General features: G+C 31.2%; 1 protein-coding gene across 1 annotated transcript; it reads left to right on the top strand.

Annotated features, from left to right (window-relative positions):
* The first annotated feature begins 1,086 nt into the window (after window positions 1-1,086).
* On the top strand, window positions 1,087-16,724 carry LOC123660641 (piwi-like protein Ago3). Its single transcript, XM_045595697.1, has 17 exons — window positions 1,087-1,206; window positions 1,502-1,648; window positions 3,532-3,610; window positions 4,418-4,505; window positions 5,117-5,246; window positions 5,493-5,664; window positions 6,397-6,524; window positions 6,765-6,928; window positions 7,427-7,624; window positions 8,407-8,556; window positions 9,007-9,184; window positions 9,549-9,806; window positions 10,085-10,312; window positions 10,487-10,670; window positions 11,283-11,448; window positions 11,692-11,910; window positions 16,398-16,724. Exons 2-17 carry the CDS (start codon window positions 1,511-1,513, stop codon window positions 16,660-16,662), a joined length of 2,745 nt encoding a protein of 914 aa, XP_045451653.1. The 5' UTR covers window positions 1,087-1,206; window positions 1,502-1,510; the 3' UTR covers window positions 16,663-16,724.
* Window positions 16,725-17,307: the final 583 nt, after the last annotated feature.

The following is a 17,307-nucleotide window of genomic DNA, read 5'->3' as shown; positions in this document are numbered from 1 at the left end:
AAATAACGTGTGAAATGTGAAAATAACGTGCGAAATGTGAAAATAACGCGTGAAAGCTACGGGACGGAGCATAAGTAATGTAAGTTGTATTGTTTGTTGATCTTGCAGTCGAGATTGTTTTTACGTACTTCTGCTCGAAAATAACTTGTTAAAGCTGCAGAATGGAGCATAAGTGGCACTTTCCGCAGCGCCGGAGCTAAGGTGGAGTCAGACGCGGAGCTTGAAGGTAGAATTATAATAGCTTTAAATTCTTCTACTAATCTCAAAACTTTAACCATGGATATCTCCATAACCATTGGTTTCCGAAGGGTGATAGTGTTACCTACCGTAGCTCCCCCTCCACACTCCACCCTCCACCCCCCAAAACCCCCTTAATTCGTTGGTTCTTAATCTAATGCTTAGTCCAGAACCGAGGCCGGGTATACTCGAAGCATTCGAACACTTATAAGGATTAGAAATAATAATGCCAGTAAAAAACACCGACTCCATATACAATACAAATACAACAACCGGTCAGGTACAGAAAGAATAAGAAGAAGTTATTTACTTTGGCGGTCCCGGTTAATGATATAAAAGAAGAAGTGAAAGGGCTTAAGGCTCTGCCGACTGAAATCAATCACTGTTTCAATGATTCTGTTTTGTAAATAAATTTTTGTTTGGTATTTGTATTTTTTTTTGAGAGTATATTTGTCATATAGATGAGGATGTATAGAGAAAAAAATGAGTGAGTGGTAGTAAATAGAAAGGGAAAATATGAAGAGTAGATAGTGAATTAACTGAGGAAGTGGATACAAGGAATACTATTTTGCAAGTTTTTGAGTAATTAACCCTTTAACCGGCATCACCGTTACGAGTATATTCAGCTAATTGTAAATAATTTTATGGTTTTTAGCAAAACAGAGAAAATCGAATGTCGATTTTCAACGGTCAAATATCGATTCACTGAATCGGTTCAGTACAAGATATCGATTTAAAAAATCGATTTATTTGGTCCGAGGAATCGATTCTTCAATTAATCGATTTCAGATCACATGGCTAATGTTTGTTTGAGCGAAGTTTGTTAGCTATTTTAGTATTACTATACTCTGTGCTTTATAATACTCTTTGATAGGTACTTATCTGTGTAAATTTGGTACCTATAAATTTTCAGTTATAAAATCGGGGGCAAAACTTTCATCAAATTTCTTTTCTTATTAAATTTGTTCAGTAAGTTGACTTAAACATACTAAAATTAATAGTATTCAAATGATAACATTTATTTTATATATTAAAGTTAAAGTTAGATTTCCTATAATAGCACGTTCAGCAGTTTGTTTTCATATCAACTACCTATATTACAACGCAAGGGTACTCGAAGTTTGTTTCCAAAAGTAACTACCTACATAGTTAAACATTTTCTGTTAAAATGTTCCTATTATTCCTAGTTTAAAAAACTTAAAGTAAGGTTAACGATACATTTATTTTATATTGTATTAATGTAATCTGTTAATATATTTTGCAGCAGATAACAATGGCAGACCCAGGGAAGGGTCGAGGTCGAGGCTTGGCCTTGCTTAAGGCTCTTAAGTCCCAAATGATGGAAACTCAGTCACAAGCTGAACAGCCAGCCCCTGAACGCACCCCAACACCAAGTGTTGCCTCTAATGTTGTAAGTTTTTTCTTTTATATTACTAGGTCGCCAAACAAGTTTATGGCACTCCTGAATGTAAGCAATTACCGTGGCTTATAGACAGACGCCAGACACTACCCCCAATCCACCCCTCTAGTCAACTTACTCACCACAGGAACATCACTGGAGCTTTATTTAACTTCAGTAGGACTTAGTTAAGTTAAAGCCCAAGGGAAACACCAAATATTTAAAATTATAGTTAGAAAAGCAACTGTGAAATACCAAGGCCATGGGCGATAACCATCTAAGTCACCAACTGTCTACGGTATTAAGATCAATCCTTAAATTTATTCAAGGAATGTTGCAATAATTTCAACAGAATTAAACATTTAGACAAAAACTTAACTTAAGACTGACAAAAACCCTTTTCAATACTCGAAAAACATTTTCAAAGAACAGAAAGGGAAGCTTCTCTTGACCAACCAACAGATGTATAATGTACCTACCCTAGATGAAATAGTCAAATTAAAAAGAAAACATCCAAGTCAGCTCCAGGCCCTGATGGTATTCCTTATATAGTGTACAAAAAATGTCCATTGGTTCGTAAACATCTCTTAAACATGTTTAGTGAAATATGATCAAGGAAGCAAATACCAACAACATTTGGCAAAGCAATTTTTGTCCCCACTCCAAAGATACTAGGCCAATAGCACTAACCAATACAATTTCCAAAAATTTCTTTAGTGTACTACAAACAAAAATGAAAAAATTTATGGTCAGCAATAGATATTTCAGGCCTAACCACCAGAAAGAGTTCTTGCCCGGTATTTCTGGTTGCCTAGAATATAACACATTACTAACGGAAAGTTTAAAAGATGCCAGAACACATGAGAGGCAACTAACAGTCTGCTGGATAGACCTTGAAAACGCATTTGGTTCTATACAGCAAGAACTGATGATCTCTGAAGTAGTATAACATTCCTACTGTGGTTATCTACTTAATCACATCTTATTATTCACAGCTACAATTTTGCCAAAGCAGCAAACAAGGAACACATAGAACCATTGCATTATAATGTAGGGCTGTTCCAAGGCTGCTGCTTTTCACCAATAGCCTTTAATATAATTATAAATATTCTTATAGACAAGTTAATAAGTCATAAGAAAAAATGGGGCTATGGTTTTAAAATAAACAATAAATACACCGAGACCATCTTAGCCCTTGCAGACAACCTTGCAATACTGACACATAATCCAAAACTATGTCAGGAATTATTAACTGAAGTAGATGAGCTCTATACATGGACTGACAGACTGGGGGCTGAGGATAAATGCCACTGTCTATGTCTGGGTACACGACATACCAATTCTTATGATCCGGGAATCTCAATAGGAGGACAATTTGCCACCTTTTTGGTAAAAAGATTGATTACAACGGACATACACCATTATTAGGGGCAATTGTCTATAATTTCCTTAATGTCTTAAATAAGGTACACCAACAACCATTAACTCCGAAGACAGTCAGCAGCGTCTTAGGTGCGACAAAGCCAGCCCTGCGGTCACCAACCCACATGCCCAGCGTGGTGACTATGGGTAACACACATGAGATCACGCCATTTTTGGCGCGAACTAGTGGAGGCCTATGTCCAGCAGTGGCCTGCAATAGGCTGGAATGATGATGATGATGATGATGATGATGAACAACCATTAAGCAAAATTAGAAAAGTTTGGATTTACAACAATTATCTTATGTCATGTCTGACTTGAACTTTCCTAGTATATGACATTGGTAAAACCCTCCTGGCAGAACTAGACGCAAATGTCATAAAAATGTTGAAGATTTACAAATTATAAAAGATATCATATTTTTGTATAAATAAATAACGATAGTTTTACTGTTAAAATTATATTGTTATCAGGCACAAGCAAGTACAAGTGTCGGGGGGCGAGGAAAAATGGCAGCTATGTTACTTTCGAAAATGCAGCAGAAGCCTGGAGGTCAGTTATCTACTATATTTTAAATAACATTTTAGAACCTGTGATAATTTTGTTTGTCTTTGGCGCAACGGCCACAGCCATGGGTTGTACCTGTTGCGCTGGCGGTTGCGGGTCGATCGCCGCACATGACAAACATTTGTATTGGCCATACAGGTGTTTGCCGGGGTCTGGGTGTTTGTGCAGTTTTTGTGGGTCTCCCCACCGTGCCTCGGAGAGCACGTTAAGCCGTCGGTCCCGGTTGTTATCATGTTCACCCGATAGCGATCGTTGCTCATAGTAGGGAATATATCTGTCAACTCGCAATGGAACAGCGTGGTGGATTAAGCTCTGATCCTTCTCCTACATGGGGAAAGAGGCCTATGGCCAGTAGTAGGATATTGCAGGCTGAAGCGTAATAATTATTTTCCAGACAGCACAAAAAACATTGAATAAATCAGTGTTTACTTATACCTATTATTCCTAAAATATTAATCCATCTTGTTAGAAATTTTGTACTTATATCATACTTATATATATATTAAGTGTATGATTGATTGAGTCAGCATTTAACTTCTCACTACTGGCCATAGGCATCTTTCTCCACTTATTAGAAGGATCGGAGCTTAAGTGCATTAATCATAATTATGAAGTATATAAATAATGTCTCGTATATGCACTGCATTGTTATGTTATTTTCAAAAAGAGTTTTTTTTTAATAATAACCAGGTATGCTAATTTTAAGTATATTTTAGTAATTTTGTTTTGATAACATTCTATATTATCGAATTGCATTTTGTGATATTTACATATGTTATGATTTTATTTTAGAACCAACATTTAGCCCAGCATCAGATGTAAGTCCAAGCGCACCTACGGGTAGGGGTGCTGGACGTGGCTTTGAACTTTTTAAAACTTTGTAAGTATAAAACTTAAGAAAAAGATAACATGCTTTATTATTTCCCAATATAATCCAATTATAAAAAGATTTATCGATATTGCTGTTAAATAGGGTAAAAATTCAAATAACTTAAACTATCAGTATAAACAAATGCTACTAGCTTAGAAAAAATACTGTAAATAAAATCTAAATTAATAATAATTTAAATTCTTTTGTTAATTTATTAGTAATATTTCATTAAATTTCTTTTAAAAGAATTATTGTTATAAATCATAAATATTTTCATAATGCAGGTTTAATCTAAATTATTAAATCTGGTCTAGCTTTTAGACTTTCAATTTAGATTTTTTTGTATAAGAAATTCTGAACACTAAAAGATTTGTGTTTAATGCTACCTTACTACTACTTACATACCTTAATGAATAATTATTATTTGTATCTTGTGTAAGTTAGTTAATCTTAATACATAGTACCTATTCTTCTTATTCTTATTCTTGAAATGGCTCCCTTGTGGATTTGCCAATATCAGAGTATTTACGCTTTATTTGGAGTTACAGTGGAGTACAAGTTTGGTTCCAATTCTGCACAAGTTATTTCTTATGAAATTTCATGACAATGTATTGTTATAGGAAAGGCTCGCAATCTGCAAAACAAGCACCTGTCAATGTTGATAAAACTGTTGACGATTTGTCAAAGAAAATGTCTTCTTCAACTTTATCAACTGATCAGACTACATTAGCAGGGAAAAATAAATATTTTGTAAGTGATTGTTTATTTGTCAAATATTGCTTATATAGAAAGTCAATAAGATTTTTCCATTTGCTTTATCAATTTACTTATTATTTACATTATAGTTTGATGTTGCTTTGTGATAAGTAAAGCAAAGGTTTTGGTATTGGCTGTTAAACATTTGTTAAAAATTAAATTTACTTCATAACTTATCTATTGATTGATATATAATAAAAATATATCAATTTTATGTGAAATGTATAATTAATATCTTAGAGAGAAGTGAAAGAGACTCCACCGGTAGTTAAGAAAGGTGAAACTGGCACTCCCTGTGAAGTAACGGCTAATTTCATTTATTTAAACTTTGAAGAGAACAATGTTTTCGAATATGAAGTCAGATATGATCCGGACCAGGATTATAAACATTTACGATTTAAACTGTTGAATGGTAAGACGATTTATTATATAATGTAAAATATAATTTTTTTTCGTAAAATGGTTTAATGTTTAGAATTATGTAAGATTATATCTTTAATTTAAAATTAATTGTAAAACTATTCAAAGCCCACTAAATCATTACAACAATAATACTTTCACGCAAAAACTAGATAGATAGATGCCCGGGAATCCAGAATAACACATTAGGCTACTTTTTTCTAGTCATCTTATGATTACTAAAATTTATTAATTTATGTTATTATTTTAACTAATATAGTATATGTATATATATATATATATATATATATATATATATATTATATGTGTATTTTATATATGTAAGTGTTATGTATGTTTATTATTATTATATATTGTCTATTAGTACTTTGTTCGAGTATTCTAATTCGCACACCAATCGTTTGTTTACTTCCTAATTGCAGTTTCTATTTCGTGTCCTATACCCAAAGGTTGCCTGGAAGAGATCGCTCTTTCAGCGATAAGACTGCCTTTGTACATCTTTCATTTTATGTTTTTTTTTTCTCTGTTGTTTCTTTTAATGGTGTACAGTAAAGAGTATTATTATTATTATTATTATTATAGTATAGGCCTAAAGGTTTATATTATATCTTTATAAATTTGTTATTATTTTAACTAATATAGTATAGGCCAAGAGGTTTATATTATTATATTTCAAACTCAATAGTTATAATTGGAGTTTTTTATAATAAGGATTGTTTTACAGAGCACAGTCACTTCTTCAAAGAGAAAACGTTTGATGGTACAACATTGTATGTGCCACATATGCTACCAGAAGAAGCGCTTAATTTAGTATCAACTAACCCGTTTGACAATAGTAAAGTTAATATTAGAGTAAGTAAAAACTTTTTTATAATTTTTTCATATTTTTATGGTTTCTCTATATGTCCAGATAAAGTTAAATTACCAAATGATTTTAACCATTTTTTAGTCAATGTATTGACCAAGAAACAGTACAGTACCATTAAAATAAAAGAAGTATGTATATATTTTATATTGTTTTCCACTGTGTAATGTATTTTCATAGCTTTTTTTAATATTATCATTGTATATGTATTTTCTGTTTAATTTCAGATACTCTTCCGTCGGACACGTCGTCTGAGTGAAATGATACATATATACAACATACTTTTCAAGCAAATTATGAAGGATTTAGAGCTAGTTCGCTTTGGACGACAACATTTTAACGAACACTCTGCTATACAGATACCGCAGTATAAGTTGGAAGTTTGGCCAGGGTAATGTTTAATCTATAAAATAATTCATATATTCTCATGTATAAAAGCTGAACCTGAAAAGATAAAAAATTAAAAATTGATTTGATAACCCTACATTAGCAGTAGCAATGCTAACTCACTTTAAAATTTTAAAATATAAACCACAAACCTTGTATAGCTTGATACTCAACTGCTTCCATATCCAGTCTTATCACTTAGCGAGGATTCAGAAGTATAACAATCAAAATCGCCCAGACCATGACAAATGTCAAAATTTGCATGCAAAGATAACTTAATTTTATTGTAAAAATAATATCTATAAACATTTTAATAAATATTATTAATAATGCTAGTATTTTTATATATTTATTTGCTTTTGAGGCAATGTCTGGGATCTATGGAGGTTGCCGTGTTGTAGTGTCTATGGTGCTTTAATGTATAAGTTTAATTAATTAAAAAGTTATCCATACAACAATGTCTCCATAGTGGTTTTCAACTAAATTAATTATTCTATTACAGATATGTAACAGCGGTAGACGAATATGAAGGTGGTCTCATGTTGACTTTAGATACTACTCATAGAGTTCTAAGGACACAATCAGTGCTATCCCTTATTAAAGAGACCCTTAAAGCTGAAGGTTCTAATTGGAAAAAAGCTTTATCCAATAAGCTAATAGGAAGTTCGGTTATGACTACTTATAATAAAAAACTTTTTAGGTAAATATTGATTTTATTATTTTAGTAGCCTATATACTGCTCTGATATCCATCAACGCATAATAATAAATAAATATCTTAATTTTACAAACTTAGAATTATATTACAATAATAATGTGGCAACAATATCAAAAGTAATGAGATTAGCATCTGTAATCGAACTAGGCATAGCCTGTATTTCGGCTATCAGCACCATTCCCTTCGAGGAATTATTTATTATACAATAATAGATGCCAGGAAATATATATCTTATACATTAATTTTATATATACATTAGATTAAAGTTTATAAGATGGCAAGCACATTAACTTAAATTCTAAATTATTTCATGGATTCTTATGTATATTATATAATGTATATTATAACGTCAAAACAGTTTTGTATTCGTTTTTTATTTTATTTTATTTAATCTACCTAAACCTACCTAGTGATAGAGGCAGGCAGGCAGGCAGACAAAAAAAAAATATCTTAAAAAATAAAAAATAGAACTATAATTGTGGATGTAAATTGAATTAAGTTTTTTTTTGTTTGATAACAAACAACGCCGCCAGCAATTCATACTAAGCTAGCTCATAAAAGTGCACTTTACTATAGAGGCTTATTTATTCATTGCAATTTCACAATTTTTTTTATTACATATAAGTTACGTTTGATCAAGTTTGCATTAAAAAAAAACCAAGTTATCGAAATTCGAGTTCGCATAGTATAAATTGCTGGTGTCGACCATTATATTACAAGCGGACAACACATAAATGTTGTTTGTACATTTAATGTTATTTACAGAGTAGATAGTATTGATGACACAATGAATCCATTGTCAACGTTTGAAAAGAATGAAAAGGGACAAGTAGTTCAAATTAGCTATATGGATTATTATAAGAAGAACTACGGGATTGATATTATGGATACTGAGCAACCAATGCTTATATCAAGGTATGTTTTATAATAATTTATGGGAGACTAACATCTATATTTTTGTTGTTAATTGGCATACAAAACAAGTTAGTAACAGTCAGTAAAACATATCTAGAATGCATTAAACTGTGTGTGTTATAAAGATGTATGCATCTTAAAATAGAGGTGGGATGTAGGGTCTATTTAGATAAGAAAGACATTACCTTTTTAAAATGACCTCTTAGAATAAACCTAGGCATGTTCCTTAAAATTTCTTGAAAGAATATTAAGAATAAAATTAAAAATCTGATAAAAAAAACGTAAAATTCTAAATATACTCTAATCAAGTACATTTCTGTGAGTAATTTCGAATTGTTATATTGTTCTTACTACCGAATTCCGATTCTTTCAAAAAAAGTTATTAAAAAACTCAACCATTGTCAATTCAAAAATGTAATCCTTTTAGAAATTAAGCATTTAACTTTTCAGAGATACAAAACGTATGCCGGGTTCAGAAAAACCTACAGACTTCTTGATATGCCTAGTACCAGAACTGTGTCAACTCACAGGGTTGACTGACGATCAGAGAAGCAACTTTAGGCTTATGAAAGATGTGGCCACTTACACTCGTGTAACTCCAAACCAACGACATGCAGCTTTTAAAAAGGTATTCATAGTCTAAAAATATTACAAACTGCTAATATTACATTTTTAGTGAAAATTTATTTATCTGAACAATAAATCAACAGTCATCGAATCAAGGCGATTTGATAAAAAACTGTTATTTAATAGGGAATTTTGTGATGTTATATCTTAAAGTTGAAAATAAGTTATCTATAATCCCTTATAATATTATAAATGTGAATGTAATCTTGTTTGTTACGTTTTCACATGAACTACTTAACCAATCATCATGAAACTTTGTACACATATTCTTGGAGATATTAGAAGTAACATACTTTCTATTAAATGCTAGTTAAATCATAAACAAAGAAATTGTGTTAATATAATTAATATTTAACTATTTACAGTATATCGAAAATGTACTTAACAATGAGACGGCCAGAAATCGTCTCAAAGGATGGGGTTTAAGTATAGCCCCAGAGACAATAAATATTACAGCCAGGACATTACCACCGGAAACATTGTATTTTGGCAATGATGCTAAAGTACCAGGAAAGCCCAATGCCGATTGGAATGCAGATTGCACTAGAAATCCCGTGATGCAAGCCGTCGATATAATAAGATGGGTCGTACTATATACAGATAGGGATAAACAGGTTGCAACGGTTAGTGATTGTATTTTTCTAAAAACAATCTTGTATAAAATATACTAGGGAATTGGAATTAATGGCTTTATTAATAATAAAAACTCTTTACTGTACACCGAGAATGATAAATAGGCTATCTAACATTAAAATAATTTTTTATTTTGAATTGATACTTTCTGAAATTGGCATATACCAGTAAACAAACTGCAGCTTTCTTTATATTATTAGTATAGATTCTAATTAAGATATGACATTATTTAATTATATTAAATGTAGGTATATTTATTTTCTTTCAGGATTTCATTGAAACAATAAAACGGTGTAGTGGTCCAATGGGTATAAGTGTATCCAAACCAGACTTAGTCCGTTTGCCCAATGATCGTACGGACACATATGTTATGGCCCTTAGAAAATGTATCACATCTCAACTACAGTTAGTCGTCGCAATCGCCCCCACTATGAGAGATGATCGTTATGCTGCTATTAAAAAGATCTGCTGTGCCGATAACCCGGTGCCGTCTCAGGTAAATATTACTAAAATTAATTTTGTTAATTATTATTCATATTTAAAAAAACGATATCATTCAAATTCATCTTATTGTAATGGACTAATAAAGCTACAGTTGCAAAAATTTATTTTGTTCAATATCAACATTAATTAAAATTGGTCTTAACTAATAAAACTGGATATTTATCAGGTTATCAATGCTAGAACACTTATGAACAGCCAGAAAATACGATCAATAACTCAAAAGATTCTGTTACAAATTAATTGTAAACTTGGAGGTACTTTATGGAACATCAGTATACCGTTAAAGACAGCCATGGTCATTGGTATTGATTCATATCACGACGCTAGCAGGAAAAGTAATAGTGTTTGCTGTAAGTATATTTTTTATTCCATCCATCCATCAGACTTGACGTCCACTGCTGGACATTGTTTTACATAGTTCAAAAATAAATAAAAAATTACTAAATTATTACTAAATTCAAATAAGCTTCAAGATCACCTTCATTCCTCGAATCGTCATTTTATAAATTAAACAGTTTAATTAGTTAGTTATTAGAGAAGCTACCACAGATTTCGAATGTAGATTCTGCATAAAAGATCAGTTTTTTTTAATATGGTTATATTAAAAAAAAAACTGCAGTTACTCATTTGACAGACTAGGATAAAATTTTGTCAGGTTAACATACGTACACTACTGCATACAATGATTTGCTGTGACCACTAGTGTGATATTTATGTTTGCCTATGTTTTGTTGTGGACCACCAGCTATCATCAACTAATATTTAAGTTTTATCGTAATAGGTTCAGTACATCTTATTTGATTGCATAAATTAGTTAGTAGTAAATAAGTCAGGAAAAATTATTTAAGATAAACTTTATAATGTTGGAGCCTTTAATTTATGGCGTCATCTCTTGGCGAGAAATGATTTGCTGTTCAAGCTTAGTTTTCCAGGAATTTAATATAAAACTTTAAATATTTCAGCTTTCATAGCATCGTACAATCAATCTATGACCCACTGGTACTCAAAGGCCGTGTTCCAAGAACGGGGCCAGGAAATTGTCGACAGTCTCAAGTCTTGCCTTGTGGACTCGCTGAAGCATTATTTAAGAGTAAATGGCAGATTACCCGATCGGATCATTATTTACAGGTATATTTGACATATAGTGGTAAATTATACACGCATCTTTACCTGCATGTAGTTTATATTTTTTTACATTAGTTGATTACTTTGCATTTATTAAGCATCTGTCAAAGCGAATTTGTGTGAACTCCCTAGTAACAGAATAACTTAAATAACCTTACCACACCTTAGATACATACAGATTAAGTTTGAATGAAGACGTAATTTATCGACAAACCCGCGAAGCTTATTTCATATTTTCTTACACAGAGACGGTGTTGGAGACGGTCAGCTAAAGCTCGTGCAAGACTATGAGATACCACAAATGAAGATTAGCTTCTCTCTAGTTGGAGAAACGTACAAACCGACACTAACATATGTAGTTGTTCAAAAGAGAATAAATACACGAATATTCTTGAAGACTGGGAGAGACTTGGGTAATCCCATGCCAGGAACAGTCGTCGATCACGCTATTACTAGGCGAGATTGGTAAGTTTACGTTATAAATTTAAATTATAATTTTAAAATAACAGTAACTCAACAAAATAGCAGTAACTCAACCTTCCAGAAGATCATAGCCAAAAAACACTGCTCTCAAGCACGTGCTTGACTATTATTGTACCTTTACATTATATATTAAATGCATTTTTTTTTGTATCATAGTAATAAGTGGGTTAAATTTTCATTAGTAATATGAATACGAATACGAAAGTTTTGTATAGTAATATTTTTTTATTTCCAAAAGATTACCATTAAATCAACACCAGCAATTTATACTAAGCTAACTCATAAAAGTAAACTTTACAATAGACGCTTATAAGGTTAAAGATCGTTTATTTCTCAAAAGAATACAATTCACTTACATGAGAAATTACAAACACTAAAATTTAACAAAAATATTACATGTTGGGTACATCGCATCACAATATATTAACAATTTATAGTCGAGACAAGAAATTAACAGTATGTAGGGTAGGCTTAAAACATATATACACAAGTTAACAGAATATGCGCAACTGGAAGTGTCATTGTTAAGGTGTTATTTTATGTTTCATTATATTATAGTAAAAATTAGTACACGTATTTATTTTTATTTATTTGTTAATTTATTTATTCATTTTTTTTTTAAAGTGAAAACGTATGATTTTTTTTTCTTTATTATATGTATATAATTTTAGTATTTTTTTTTTTTTTTTTATTATAAGTAACAAAAAAAATATGCTATTATTATTATGTTTTTTTTTTCTTGCTAAATTCCATTAACCGTAGTTTAGTTTTAATTTAATGACATTCATGTAGTTTAATTGTTATGAAATTGAAATATTAGTGCTTAGTTGATCCTGACTATACTATTCGATTTTTTACATAACTTTTGAGTAATTTCTTGAAAGTAAAAAGCGATTTAGCTCCCTTAACGTCGTTTGGCAGTTTATTGTACAGTTGGGTACCTTCGAACATTACACATCTCTTCCCATAGTTAGTGCGTGGTTTGTAGAGTATAATATCATTGGCAGATCTTAGTTTCATTTTTTGTATTTCTTGTTTTTTTGTAAAAGTTATTTTAGAGTGTAAATCCTTGTTTAATATTTTACGTATCAATAAGCAATTATAATAAACATAAGTTTGATGAACATTCATAAGACCAGTTTCCTTGTAAATTTTTTGGTTGGAGGTGAAGAAATTATATTTAAATAAAATTTTTATTAATTTATTTTGTGCTACTTGTAAAGGCTCTAAATTTGTTTTTGCCGCGGAGCCCCAGATTTCAACCAAATAATCTATCTGTGGCTTAATAAGAGAATTATATATAATGTAACGTACATCATGTGGCAAACATCGGACGATGCTTTTTATAGCTCCCATTAAAGAAGTTAATTTAGATTTTATTTTATGGATATGTGGTTTCCATGTCAATTTACTATCCAATATTAATCCTAAATATTTTTCCTGGTCAACTTTTGTTATTTCTTGATTATTTATTGTTAACGATACCTTTTGAGATATTTTTTTATTTTTTGGAGCAAATACGATATATTTAGTTTTTGAGATGTTTACTGTAAGCAAGTTAGATTGGAACCAAATATTCAAGATATCCAAATCGTCCTGAGCATCCTTTACAATAGTTTCTAAGTTATTTCCATAGTAAAATAAGCTAGTATCATCTGCATATAACGAGATATCGCCGCGAAGATTTAAAGTATGGATATTGTTTATATATATAAGAAAGAGCAAAGGACCCAAAATCGAGCCTTGGGGAACGCCGCAAGTAATGACTCGTGGATCACTCTGTGTCTCTCCCATCTTAACTACCTGATATCTATTTGTAAGATAGGATTTTATCATTTTAAGCACTGATCCCGCGATGCCAATAGATTGTAGCTTTTTCAAAAGAATTTCGTGGCTCACAGTATCGAACGCCTTTTTCAGGTCAATAAATATTCCCAATGCTACCTGCTTCCTATCGATATTCAGTTTAATCTTTGTTACAACGTCTATAGTTGCTGATAAAGTGTTACGTCTTGGTCGAAACCCGTACTGTTTATCATAAAAGAAATTTTGTGAATTTAGAAAAGATTCTAGTCGCATATATATTATTTTTTCAAAAACTTTGGACAAAACAGGAAGTACTGATATGGGACGATAATTACCTGGATCTGACTTGTTGCCTGATTTATAGATAGGAGTAACTTTAGCTATTTTTAGAGTATCGGGGAAAATTCCTTCATCTAAGCATTTGTTTATACAGATAGTAAGTACATCTAATATTAAAGATTTTATACATTTTATGGATTTTACATTAACACAGTCAATACCTGCACTTACGTTATTTTTTAAGCTACTAATGATATTCGCAACTTCTTTAGTATCTGCAAATTCAAAATTGTTTAGTCTTTGTTCGTTCGATCCAGTTGCGCGTATATCCGTTACGTAAACATTTTCGTTATGATATCTTAATGGAATTTGTTTTGCTAAATTAGATCCAATATTACAAAAAAAGTTGTTAAAATAGTCACAAATCTTTTTAGAGTCTGTTATAAGTCCATTTTCAGTTAAAAGTGTATTCGTCGACGAGTGAATTTTTACTTTGTTGACTGACAAGTTGTTTATTAGGTCCCACATCTTTTTTGGTTTTTTCACACAGGCCGTAAAGGATTTCAAATAGTATGCACTTTTTAATTTTTGTATATTTTCAGATACCTCATTTCTTTTTTTGTTAAATTCTTTTTTAGTAATATCACTGGGGTTATTTTTATGTTGTGTCCAAAGGTTATTTCTCATACGGATATCCTCGATAATTGTTTGGTTTATCCAATCTTGTCTTGGTGGATTTAATTTTTTGCTTTTATTTACTATACTGTCACGAATACAACTCATCAGCTTTTTTTCAAATGAGATGTACAATAAGTTTGGTTCGTTGCTGATACTGCTATCAGCGATGTTTTTATATAACCTCGTATAATCAATAGCTTTGTAATTTATTTTCTGCGGCTTAGGTGACAAATATTTTTTAATTTCTACATAAATTTGTTTGTGATCGGACATGGACGAATCTATAAGAGAAAAATGGAATTGCGTTTCTTTCAAATTAGAACATACGTGATCTATGATGGTTTTCACTTTAGAAGTTTCTCGAGTACAGAAATTTTCAGTTATACTGTTTAGAAACCTGTAACCAGCTTCTTGTAGCATTTGTTTGTACAAAACGACTTGACGATCTGATCTCAGTAGGTTAATGTTGAAATCCCCAAAAACTATAGTCCTTCGTCTTTTGTGTAGTTGCTGAGAGTAGTTATCCAAAAAGGAATTAAGATTAGTAGATTCAGGTTTTCTGTAAATAACACCAACGTTCAAGGAATAATTTTCAATATAAATCCATAGGTAGTGGTTGTCGTTCAAACACACTTCTTCCATTTGGCTGTGTTTAAGTTTATTGTGAGCGAAAATCGATACACCACCCCCTTTTGTAGCTCTTCTGAAATTGTAATAGTGTGTATATCCAGTTATTTGAAAACGGGCTGCTTCATCTTCAGACTTCAACCAAGTTTCGGTTAGAACGATAAAATCAAAATCAAAGCCGTTCACTATACATTTCAATTCGTCAAATTTTCCACGTTTAACAATACTTCGTATATTTGCATAGAAAAATTTCAGTGATTTTTTTGACTTAGTTAGTTTTTCGTAATCATTGACATGTTCATAAGTAGTATCATTATTATCTGGGTTTACAATTTGCTTACTAGAAACTTTTTCATTCGCATATTTTAGTTTTTTGGGGACATCTCAACAATCCTAGGCACATTTTTAATAAATTTAATCGTTAGATTTTTTTTGCCGTTATCAATTTGCTTTTTAAGTTCTTCCTTAAGATGATATATGTATTTTCGTTGTTGAGGTGTTTGATCAGAATAAATCGTAATAGATTCCGTACTTACTTTATTTTTGGCACGCAAAATTGACTTGACTGTTTCATGAGAATCAAAACAAACCTTTAACGGACGGTTTTTATCAGATTGATATTTTCCTAAACGAAATATTTTTTGAGGACTAGGAAAATCTTCACTGATTTTTTTAATTATTTTTACTTGCTTATAAAAGGGAAAACGTGATACCTTTTATATTAATTAAGAAACTTGTTTGAGATTTGGTATCTTTAATATTTAATTTATACATTGCTATTTCATAATTTATTTTTGTAAGTACATATAAAAACACATTTATCAAGTTCACATAAAAAACCACCTTATGAAAAATTCAGTTTGGCTGTACAATTCAAAGCAATTCAGGTGTAACATACATTGGCGGAGTATAAATTGTTGGTGTTGAAATGTATGCTATGAATACCTAGTTGACTTATGTTACGTTATTTAAAAATACAAGTTTACAATCAATGATAACAAATAATTCCAGTAAAAAAAAAAAAATCACAAACATAATACATATACATATAAATTTCTAACTAATATCTTATTTTTCAGGTACGATTTCTTAATCGTATCTCAGAAGGTGAACCAAGGCACGGTGACTCCCACCCACTATGTAGTAGTCTATGATGATAGCGGTATGACTCCGGACCAATGCCAACGACTGACATATAAGTTGTGTCATTTGTACTACAACTGGCCGGGCACTGTAAGAGTACCGGCACCTTGCCAGTATGCTCACAAGTTAGCTTCACTTGTGGGGCAGAGTGTACGTTCTCAGCCCAATGAGGCACTTGCAGATAAGCTGTACTTCCTATAATGGATACTAACTGTACCTTACTACTCTCAATATAAGGTTTTATCGCTGTTATTGATAACTTACATCCAGTTTCTTTGTCAAGGAAACGTTTCGTTTTGCTCTCAATCGTTTTTATTATCAACGAATTGTTTTGTTTATATTAACACCTTTAGTATTCACTTGCCAAAAACTCTACTTCCTATAGTGGAGCGAACCTTACTACTCTAATAGTAATAGAAATAGATAATCTCTATACAAGGTGCTGTATTCGTTGTATGTGCGGTTTCTATATTCAGAAAACGCATCGTTTTGTATATAGAAACAAAGTTGTATTTGGTTCTCTAGTATCAGTAAGTAAAATTTCATTTCTTTCATCTTATTTAGTTCATTTGTTGTTGTGACGATTGATATGATATATTTACGTTTACGTTTAAAGTTATGTTTATTATGTCTTCAGTTACAAAGCGTTTTCTGTTCCCAAAAATAAATTTTAATTGCTTTCTTGCCCGGTAAATTACTCTGAATCTAGAAGATTGACTCTAGCAAAGATAAATACGATTTATAATTTTATAGTTTATAAATATCCGAAAATCTAATTCTCGCATTAATATTTCTATATGTGTACATTTGCTTTCAAAAGTTTGAAAATCATTACAACTAACGATA

This window comes from Melitaea cinxia, chromosome 15, assembly GCF_905220565.1.
Source record: "Melitaea cinxia chromosome 15, ilMelCinx1.1, whole genome shotgun sequence".
In the NCBI taxonomy this organism is placed as follows: domain Eukaryota; kingdom Metazoa; phylum Arthropoda; class Insecta; order Lepidoptera; family Nymphalidae; genus Melitaea; species Melitaea cinxia.
Note: the sequence above shows the minus strand (reverse complement) of the source record. Positions and strands in the feature narration are given on the sequence as shown.

Excerpts from the sequence above, each read along its gene's own strand:
- LOC123660641 (XM_045595697.1), top strand. The coding sequence starts at position 1,511 with ATGGCAGACCCAGGGAAGGGTCGAGGTCGAGGCTTGGCCTTGCTTAAG. Across the intron at positions 6,525-6,764 it reads ATAGTAAAGTTAATATTAGA|ATACTCTTCCGTCGGACACG; the intron begins GTAAGTAAAAAC and ends GTTTAATTTCAG. Across the intron at positions 7,625-8,406 it reads TATAATAAAAAACTTTTTAG|AGTAGATAGTATTGATGACA; the intron begins GTAAATATTGAT and ends TGTTATTTACAG.